General features: G+C 33.1%; 1 protein-coding gene across 1 annotated transcript; it reads right to left on the reverse strand.

The window, feature by feature from the left end:
* Positions 1-1,952: 1,952 nt before the first annotated feature.
* On the reverse strand, positions 1,953-8,184 carry LOC124832847 (lysine-specific demethylase JMJ28-like). The gene is made up of 12 exons (XM_047307165.2): positions 7,331-8,184; positions 7,084-7,229; positions 6,175-6,280; positions 5,950-6,082; positions 5,794-5,857; positions 4,978-5,704; positions 4,438-4,761; positions 3,228-3,785; positions 3,080-3,152; positions 2,913-2,998; positions 2,416-2,535; positions 1,953-2,310 (listed from the first exon to the last, which is right to left on the reverse strand). Exons 1-12 carry the CDS (start codon positions 8,012-8,014, stop codon positions 2,239-2,241), a joined length of 3,093 nt encoding a protein of 1,030 aa, XP_047163121.1. The 5' UTR covers positions 8,015-8,184; the 3' UTR covers positions 1,953-2,238.
* Positions 8,185-11,200: the final 3,016 nt, after the last annotated feature.

Here is an 11,200-nt window from a genome sequence, read left to right on the forward strand (position 1 = left end):
CAAAAAGTTGAAGTCAGAGCCAACACAATAATCCATTTTAGATTCTTCTCGTTTTTTAATTCCGATTTACCCATCATACAACACACTGGTTCTCTACATATGCATTGATGTTCTTCATATGATATTAGGAATAAAATAGTGATATGCTCGACAAAAGTATCATAATACAAAGTAAATCCAGTTTGACAAAATGGTTGGCGGGCTCTAGGCCTGTTCTACGCTTATAATCCATTTCTTCCTGCACCTCCACAATTTCAACCTGACTATAAATAATATTTTTGTATTTTGAAATGTATATTTCAAAATACATAATAAAATATATATTTTAAATTACATAATCTGAAATATAAATGAATTGCAATTATGTAATCATACTTTTTTTCTGAATTGTGCATTTTGAATCATATTGTCACAATCGGTATCGGGACGACAAACCGAAAACAAACGGGTTTGAGAAAAGATTTTGGGAGTCGCCACTATAATTTATTATGGAAAATCATAAAATAAGACATGGTATGCAAAAACTAGATTTTAGGTTCGGGAATTGGTTACGAGTAAGGAAGGTATTAACAGTCTACTACGCTTGGCTAAAAACAGTACCTTTAATTAAATGTAGAAAGTTGACGTAGTTTTTTCAAAATATTTAATTTTCCCTAAAAAAATAATAATATAAAGAAACTAACAAGAAACCAAAAAAAATATTTTTTGTTTTATGAAACCGGCAAGGATTGACCTTGCTCCTACATATATTCATATATGATGGACAATCAAAGATTACGCAGTTCTTTATCTAGAAAATGTTTGTGAGTTTGTTTGAAAATTATTATGGATTATTTTGGATTTTTGAAAAGTGAACTCGATTAGAAATGACATCGTTTTTTTTTATTTTGAAGAAAATCTTTTATTTTGAAAAATGGTGGGAAAAAAAAGGAATGAAACCGACGACGAGTACTTATAGAAAAAAAAAATTATGATTTAAAAAAAACATTATTTCCAAGTACAATAAAAAGAGAAAAATAAGGGTGTAAAAGTAAGATACCTTTTTAGCTTTTGATATTCCCTAGTGCTTCCTTGGTGATTGTTTTTGACATAACCCTTATGTGTGAGAAGGTATTTTTTTTTATACTCTCTTTCTTTCTTTCTCTATTATTTAATAGTGGTGTATTTATATACACACATTTTAATATTATAGTAATCTTGTCCTTAATTATAAATTAATTGACAACGAACAAAATAGAAAAAAAAGTCTTAGATCCAAGAAAAATAAATCAAATAATTTTCAAGACATTAATTATAATTATTGTCAAAAAAATTGTCCATTTTTAAAATCATATTTTCTTCTTTAAAAACAACTAACGAAGCAAATTATATTAATATACTATTTTAATTATTATTTATAATTATTAGCATAATATTGATCCAAATTATTATCATGTTAAACTAACATCTCAAAAATATTGTGTCTGATATTATACTTATTATTTTATCTTTTTTACCCACATTAATTATTATTCTCTTATTTTTATTTATTTACTTGTCCGGACGAAATTGGATGTTGACACATATTTTGGAATACCAATTTAAAAATATATTCTGAATTACAAAATATTCTAAACTGCACAATTTGAAATTAAAAAAGTTTAGCAGATTGCAAGTTAAAATTATGCAGAAAGAAATTGCCTTGTAAAAGATTCTGAAAAGCCCATATTATTTCCCCATATGAAAGAACTGACCAACCAAAGATATGAACTGAACTACGCCAAATTGATCTCACACTTCAATCGTAGATTAACAATCTCCAAATGTATCTGTCTTAAACACACAGAACTGAAGAACCAAAATCTTAAGCATTTTTAAACTAATTGATCAAGCTCCATAGTTCTATTAAGCAGCATACCAGGAGTTTTACTTTGCAATCAGATCAATCTACTAGCATTTAAAACTACTGAAAATTTTGAAACTTTAATTTCTTCTCACTCTAAATATATCATTCCGCTTCAAATAAACTTAAGAATTATATACAAACCATTAAATTTATTCGAAATTCAGTTGAGGCATAAACTTGACAGCAGAGAATAAAGGGATGAGACGGAAGTTAATAATTTTAATAAGTACTACCTAACTAGATATTAATGTGTCTGGGCATTAATCTATACAAGAATGAAGATATGCAAGTGAGGTTGAGACATGAGATCCCTAGTGCAAGGGGGACATGTAAATATATTCTAGCTGGTGCAATCATGTTTTGCTTGTAAGTTGACGTACTTCTTTAATTGCTGTATTCATACTATGAAGCGCCATTTTCTTTACCTATTTTCATGGATGCAAAAAAGAGAAAGGCTTGTTAATTCTATGCAATGCAACAACTAATAGGAGAAAGCAGGAAATGATAAATGATAGCATTGCAAGATCTACCTCCAGCATGTCTGCTTTTGCTTTATGCTCTTCAGGCAATAGTCTGACCTCATCAATCAACTGGATACCCTCTGTAACATTTTCAGGGGACACAAATTCCAATACCGCATGAACACAAGACTGCAGATCAAGAAACAACATGCGTGGCGTACATTCATATAAGAGTATATTATAGGGATACAAAAACTAATAGAGATAATGATATTATTACTGTATGAAAGAAAGCCACTATTAATATTATTACTGTACAGCAATCATCCTTTTTCTTTCCTTACAAATTTGAATAAACGTAAGTGCCTGCCTATAATATATTCGTATATTCTGAGAAATAATTTGCTAAAAGGTGCGGCTTAACATAGCACATTGAAAAGAATTTTCAAAGCATTCAAAATATAAGTCCAAAAAAATGGAATTCGACTTCAATAACAAGCAATATTCCACAAGGTTTCTGCTTTTCAGGCTAGCAAGAGAGTAGTGAATTTTACACTAATGCACACCTTAGAATTCCTGATCTGGTATGGACATCCGGCAGGAATGATGACAGCTTGTCCAACGTGTTGCTGAAAAGTCCAAGGTTCAATCTCTGTGATCGTGACAGCCATGGTCAATAAAGTTATCTACGACTGTAGCGAATGATCAAACAAATAGAAGCATATTTACTTACTAAATTCCTCCTTTAATCTCTTTTTGTGAGTACTATCAAGAAAAATGTTTTGATCTAGAATTGGGTGAACCATCTGCAGCAAAGAGAAAATGAATAATCACCCACTCAATCAAAATTCTTCCGAGGAATTGTCTTATTTTGAATTTACCTTCTTGTGATGGTCACGGGTACAAGAAAATTCATCATAGTGTCTTTTAAGGTATTCTATGAGCTTCGGTACATCTTGTCTGCGAAAGACATCCCACTGGGCACCCAAATGCTCAGAAAACTTATTTTTATGTCTTTTTGAGCTTTCAAAGGGTTTTCTAGGAATATCTTGTTTAGAGATTTCATTGGTTTGAACAGTCCCAAGGAGAAGTAAAGTGCGTCCCGAATCAGATTCAGAAAAGAAATCACAGTCTCCATTCTGGGAAACATTGCTGTCCATGCTCTGACTAGAAACTCTCTTAGCTTCAGTTGAGATGCAAGACGTTCTATTGACTCTCCTGAAAAAGTTCATTCCTTCTTCAACCATACTCTGCAAGCCTCTTTGCTCCGTTTCTTCAACATGCAATAATTTCATTCCATTCACTTTTTGTTCCAGTGGCTCCTCAGTACCAATAGTCTTCATTTGACACAGAGTTTTGTGCTTTTTCAGTAATTTTCTTATTTTTGTAAGTTGTTCTGTAGAGAGGGGGGCATCTGTGGTATGTGTCATAATATTAACCTGGAATCACAAATCAAACACAGAAAACCTCATGGAGAATCAACACGACATTCCTTTCACAAACTAAGTGCAAGCAACTGCTATTTGAGAGAACGTGGGAAGGAATCGGTTACAACTTAGGACTCCAAGACACAGATTAGTAACAGAGACCAAGGTTAATGCATATTATATAGATACAAGAATTCCTAATAAATTGATTATAATTTGAGTTAGAGTAAGGATTTGACTAAGTTTTGATCCTGGCATTTAGTATACAAACGAAGCTAAACAGTAACTGTGGGATTTGGACAACTGTATGAACAAAAGATTCACTCACTACAACTAGTATTGAGAAAACGTTTCATATTATCACTTCCAGACCTCAAACAACTATATATACAAGATACAGGATTATCGATGTAAATAATGAAGAACTTACAACGGAAAAACAATCCTCAAGAAAAGCAAACATGCCATGAGGATGCTATAAAAGATCAGATCAACTTTAAGTTCTCATGACAGGATATATGCACAACAAAGACACTTTTTTTTCACTATAACAAAATAGTTTAAATTCATAAATTAACGAGTCAAAATGCAGGACAGTATCACATCATATATATATATATATATATAAGAAATGATGTGTAACACAATAAGGAAGGACACATACCACATCATATGGGTCATAGCAGAGTGTTGTCACAGAATCAGTTTCTTTGTCAGCAGAGCCATAAGAAATATAGAGATATGGTCCAATATCATGTTTTGCACTCCCATGTGGCAAATTTGCAGCTAAATTCAGAAGGCCTGACAAGGGATGCATGTATTCTTGAACTGGTAGAGTATCAATTACCTCAGCAAAATGAGCTGGAAACAGCTCTTTGAATATTTGGGAAGAAAGCCACCCCCTTAGTTTGAGCATCTCATGCCAAGTATTTCTTTGAGGACGGCGTTTTACAGACCCAGTAAAGTACTGCCTAATGTTAATTTCAACCTGCCAATAATAACACTCTTTCAACAAATGCAACTTGGTTCAATGGTGTCAATAACTATACACAAAATTTCAGTCCACAATATAAAAATGCATTGAATTGAATAAATATTATTGTAAGATAGTTATAACTCTTTTCAGTCAAATAACAGCATCAGTCGAACAAATTAATTTAAAAGAATTGTGAGACTACAATATAAAATTAGTTGGTATACTTACATCCCACCAATCCAAACAAGATTCAAGTACATTTTTATTATTCTCATATCTCGTAATATTCTGCTCAAGATAAGTACAGAACATGATCAGTGGATCCCAGCTGAGGTTTGATGTACTTTGGAGAACATCTTGAACCACTATAGGATGACCTTTTCCCCAGTGTTTCTGAAAGTGCTCAAAGTTATCACCACTTATGTCCAACAGAGTCGGACAAAACAAGTAATTATCATTGGAATCTTCTCTTAAAGCTGCTTCTTGCAACTGCTTGTATCTGTTAGTATTATGGTCAGTGTCAAAACACAATGAGCAGCTTGAACTTTTATCCGAAGTTTCAGGAAAGTCATAGCTGCAAACAATTTCTTCTGCCTTTACTTCCATCTCTTTGATCCAATTGGAGGGGAAAACAGATCTCAACTCAAGGTGGCTATTACCACAACCACCATATTCTCTAGGAGGGCATGACAGAGTATCAATGCCATTACAATTTGTCCACTCAGTCAATATTGAAGTATCGGTTAAATTGCTACTAGATATGGGCTTCTCGTCCAAATCCTGGCTCTCACTAGCACTGCTACTTTTCATTTTATCAGGTCGATTGAATGTAGATAAGTTAATTTCTCCAGATGCTTTTCCCTGACTTAATTCGAGACAACAACTTGAGCATAGGCTATATGAACAGCTCGGACAGCTTCTATGGAGATCCAAAATGGGTGTCTTGCAGTGATTGCTGCAACAAGGTTTACATTAGTTAACAAGAAGCACCAGAAAATCATATCACTTTTCTCAACAGCACCCACCCTAGAGAAGATAACTTACCAATAATTTTTCTCATTGCAGCCAAATTCAACCTGCTTGATTTGAATATCAGAAATATTTTTTCCTGTCGCCAACAAAGGCATCTAAGATACATGTTTTATAATAAACAAAATGCTGCTTCAGAAAAAATCAAAATTGGAATAACAAAAATTACACCTTTAACTTTTGCTTCTGTTTCTAGCTCAATATTCTGATCTTCACTTATATGCTTTAGTACTGGAAGGAGCATGCAGATCAAATAATGAAAATGCAATATTCTATCAACGCTGCTCTTACCAGTCAAATATTCCTGAAAAGAACAGGTCATAAAACCGAAGTGTCGATATATGCTATTAATAAAACACTATTAAAGCATAAGCGTGTTCATGTTTGATGTCAGACCTTACTTTCACTGTCTTTACATTGACTTGCTGAGCAATCCTTACAAGTGCAAGCTCCACGACAAACTGGACATGCCTTCTTAACTTCATTTTGAGTGTCCAAATACCTAAATTTGTATAGACAAATATTGACAAATGTCTCATATTATGATTATGATCTGATTCCCAATCTAAAAGGAACAGAAAAAAAAATTATATTGGTAAACATGTAAGCACTAATCACTATTGATCCTTCTACTACTATCATTTCTTAAAATTAGCAAAAACAAAGAATGACTCTATTTGCATTAAATTATTATTTCCTTTGTAAATTTTAATTATTCATATTAAACACCGTTGAGAGGGATAAACATCACGCACATCTATCTTAACTACATAAAAAGGGGCATCCTTTGCTCTAAGGAATAGCTGTGGAAATATCAATGGCAGAATATGATGAAAGGCAAAAACTCAACCTTATAAACATGCCATTGCGGCCTATGGCATCGCCATAGCGGGCCTGCCTTCATTTAACCAATGGTGGAAGGGTAAAAAAACCGCCAAATTATAACATTACGGTGGCTCAACAATGGTTATTTAACAACATTACAAATTACTAGAAGAATCTCTAGCTAGGCAATTAATTGATCAAACCACGTGTCTCAAATTCATGCTTCAGCATGGCCTCAAAAGTTTGATCACAGGTGAGGCCCTAAAGAATCAAAATCAGCAACTTCTCCAATGGAAATAAATCATAAATACCCCAGAATGCAGACAAAGAACTTTGCACATGAAGATACGAACATAGCAAAGCAAAAATTCAAAACAACATCAAACATTGGAACAAGCACACACAGATGATTTCACAAAGGTTCATTCTCATTCTCATGCTCAAAATTGAGAGAGTTAAGTGAGTTCAACAATAACAAACCGCTCTTTAATGCAATCCATGCAGAAAAACTCCCTCTCACAGCTCGAACACTGGATCAGATTGCAAGACTCGCTTCTCTGGCACCAATGACACTTCTTCCTCTTACCCTTGGTACCCTTCTTCAATTTCGATCCATACGGCGCAATCTACACCACGGATAAAAAAAATTCAAAACTCCCAAAAACAAAACTCACAACCGGTCAGTTAGTTAGAACTGTGAGTGCAAATAATATCGGGCAAAACACACCTGCAACTTCCCCGCAGGGACTCTATCAACATTCTTGGACCTAAAGTAACGCGGAGTAACAGTTCTAGAATCAACACCAACTTTCACGTCACAATGCGAAGCCACATTGTCGTAATCACGAGTAGGCGAAGCCGGAGAGATTTCCATCACACCATTCGGCAATTCCCTCCTCAACTCCCCTTCACCGTAACACAATTCCTCTTCCTCCTCTTTTTTCTTCTTCTTCTTGTTCTTCTTCTTATTTTTCTTCTTGCCCTTGTTGTTTTTGTTCTTCTTCTCCGCCTCTCTCTTGAGAACCATCCTTATGAGCTCCAACTGCATATCGCCCTGCTTCGGCGCCTTCTTCTTCGCGAGAGAAGGAGTCGCCGCCACCAGCGACTCGGGACCCTCCGAAAGCCTGCGCTTCTTCTTCACGATTCTCGAGGTTCTCCGTGCCCTAGATTCGACATTGTCCACAGCACTAGGCTCCTCGTCGCTCGTCTTGCGCTTCCGGTGAAGCTTCAAGGACTCGGGAACCTTCTCCTTGTACTGCCGATGACGACCTTGGAGGTAGTGAATCTCGCACAGCTTCAGACTGTCCTTCACTCTCCGCCGGCACCGCCATTGCCGGCCGTCGGTGCGCCCGCACCGGAGGTGGTCCGGCAAAGGCTCCTCCGCTCCCTCCGCCTTCGGTTTTTTCGTCATTGATTTCGGTTTTCGGAGAGAATTGGGAATTTTTTTTTTAATTTTTTTCACCTTTGCGCGCAGAGAAACCGTGTTTCTCTGCAGAGAGCGCAGAGGAAGAGAAAAAAAGGGTTTTTCTGTTTTTCAGGCCCAAAGAGAGAGTCTTTGTTGTCATTTATTGGGAACAAAAAACAGAACAGTGAGAATGAATGGCCTTGGCAATGGCATATTCCAGTAATTATTTCCAATTGCAAAGTCCTGTTTGGTCTCTTAATCTTCGCTGATTGCATCAGAAAAGAACAGGACTAATCCAAATCTTGTGATCTTATCATCACTCAATCTGAATGCTAAGTGTTTCTGTCAAAATGTAGATTTTATTTTATTTTTCTTATTTTTTTATCTTGGTTTCTTAACCGGTTTTTTCCAAATTATGTAACTCAATCTTTGGAATTATTCCTTCAGCAGATTTCCACTTTTTTTAGTTTCTTGGGCTGAAATCAACCGCCAGATATGTAGCAATGTATCATTCTGCTTCTGATCAATCACTTTTGATTTAAGTTATGTGCCTAAATTCAAGAATGGACTATGCAGTGATCAACGTGTTTAGTAGCAGTCTTTGATTATTTACACTATAACAAAGGTTTCTGTCTTTGCTCTGTAGTGTTTTGATGAACTGATTATGTTTTTATCTTCTTCAACATATTGAGTTTTTACTTGCACAGGATCAGTGTGAGAGTATGCTCTTTTGTTTCAACTTGATTTGCATTACATTTTTGTGTGGTGAATTACTTCATTGAAAGAGGGAAGTTGAACAAAGTTAGAAGCAATTTCCCATTTAACATTGTCTTCTTTAACATTCTAGGTTTTAATTATTAACTACTTGGATAGTTGGTACAAAATCGTTTTAATTTAAACAATATAAAAGTAATGAGTATAACATCAAGATGAAAATTTGTCTTTGGTAATAATCCCACTCAATTCAATCAATCTTAGTTTTTTTAACATATGGCTTATAATAGAAACTGGAAAATCACAAGATATCAGAAATTCATCAAGTCTTTACATTCATTCCTTTGTGGTAGAGATGAACTTTTTTGGCTGCAAAATCTTCTATGGTTTGATAAAGTTATAAAGCCCATTGTTCTTGCATGTAAATTTGATTAAAGTATTGCAATGAAATGCAGATACAGTACTGTGATGCTGCAGCACACTTCTGATGTAAAGAGAATCTTTCATCATGGAATATTGACCCCTACCAATTTGAATTGTTTGGTTGTCCATTGTTGTTGGACTTTTGATTCCATATAAATCAGAGTATGAAGATGCTATGTAGTGTTGCATTCAGAGTATTTCTCTATCCAAAGTTAATGATTCATTCTTCCAAAAATTAACATCCATTTCAGAACTTAACCTCTTTCACATCATGTTTATTCATATGGACAAACATAAAACCAAATATCTTACTATGCCTTTGAAAAGTAATGTCATATCATGTCATATTTAAACAACAAATTCACCTCTCAATCATGTTATATCATGCTGGAAGTACTCAGAATGTGTAATTGCACCACATTTTTTGTTATAATATCAAAGCTGTAGTACTATTTATATTTTATCTGAATTTTTCTGAAAGTTTTGGAAATAAATAAGTCACCTATTGTTTCAACATAAATACTTCTGCAGTTGCCTGCATTAATTTGAACAGGAAATTATAAATGCTGCAAAACTCTAAACAAAGATTAATTTTATTAATTGCTGGTCTAACAAAGAATTGAATCTTATGAAAATACTATAGAAAGTTTTTATTTAAAACATTAAATAATATAATTGTGATAGTTAAAAATGTTAAAGTCCATAATAAAAAAATAGCATCACATTCAAATACAGTAACTCTATTCGAAAGCAGTCTCAAGTACCTCATTGTTTTCTTTTTCATTTAATCTCATTGAACCTAAAGCATGGCAATGTTAGGTTAAGTATTCTTTTTGGTTTTATTGGAAGTAAAAGAACTATGAAGCCGATAACATCACATCAAATATTAATAGTTGGGTCCATGCTAGTGAGATATAAACCTATTGTTGGCACTTCTAGTAACTTTCATATTGAATAAGAGAAGCTTTGACAAGTGGAATTACATAAACGTGCTTTTATTACCCTAGGCTACACTACTAAAATACTTGTTTTATATCACTTACTTTTTATACTTATATAAAAGAATGCCTTTTTATTTAAGTTAGAATAATAATAGGAATGATGTAATCATAATTAAGCCTTATAAATTATGGATGAGAATGTGATAAAATTATATGAAGTGACCTATCATTCTATTGAAAAAAAAAATTTATATTTTTTTGGAATAATATTGTTAATATCAATTATTATATATGATAAGTGTTAATATTTCAATTTATTAAATAGCATTTATAAATTTTTGGAATATGATTTATTTTAAAGTAAGAAATTTTATCACAATTTTATTTTAAAAAATAAAAATAAAAAAATATTTAAATTGGTTTATACTTCAACTCTTAAATAATGTGATAAAATAATGTGGTATTATTAAATATGATAGGAAGAAGAGTGAAGGAAGAAAAGAAAATGGAAAAAATAATGACTGAAGCTATAATACATTTGTTGTAACATCTTCCATGCATTTTTCAAGGATCAAGATTAAAATTTGATTGTTGTCATTCTTTCTTATGCTTCAATATAACTCTGAAAGCAGATTATTAGTTGAAATTAATAAACTATTTTAGTTATGGTAATAGGTTGACAGGCAAATTTGTCTCTGGAGTTCAATTTTTATAAACAAAAACGTTGATATTAAAGGATAAAGACATGTTTATAATATAATATATTTTTTTCACAGTTTTGTTATGCATTTTTACTACTACATGAATAATTTACAAATGTATTTGTAATTTGTAATCAGATCCTAATTTTGAAACCCATGATAGTTACGGAAAAAAGAACTATACAATTTTTTTTTTGTTTACATTAATTTAATGAAAATTTATCACCATGAACATTCTAAAGCATAATGACCATTATCTTTCAAAGCCAAAATTCTTTAGGTACTTTCTATTCAAGGAATGAAGAAATTTATAAATTCAAAACCTTTTCTAGAAAATTCACTCCTATATAGATGCATGATATACTTCTTAGAGCTGTCAAAATGGATAACTCGGTTCAACTCACGGGTTGGTC

Source organism: Vigna umbellata, chromosome 1 (genome assembly GCF_029865625.1).
Source record: "Vigna umbellata cultivar VRB3 chromosome 1, Vumbellata_1.0, whole genome shotgun sequence".
In the NCBI taxonomy this organism is placed as follows: Eukaryota; Viridiplantae; Streptophyta; class Magnoliopsida; order Fabales; family Fabaceae; genus Vigna; species Vigna umbellata.

Coding starts and splice junctions, on each gene's coding strand:
- LOC124832847 (XM_047307165.2), bottom strand. CDS start 8,014: ATGACGAAAAAACCGAAGGCGGAGGGAGCGGAGGAGCCTTTGCCGGAC. Junction 3,786..4,437: donor GCTATGACCCATATGATGTG/GTATGTGTCCTT, acceptor TTGTGATTCCAG/GTTAATATTATGACACATAC. Junction 2,999..3,079: donor GAGATTAAAGGAGGAATTTA/GTAAGTAAATAT, acceptor TCACGATCACAG/AGATTGAACCTTGGACTTTT.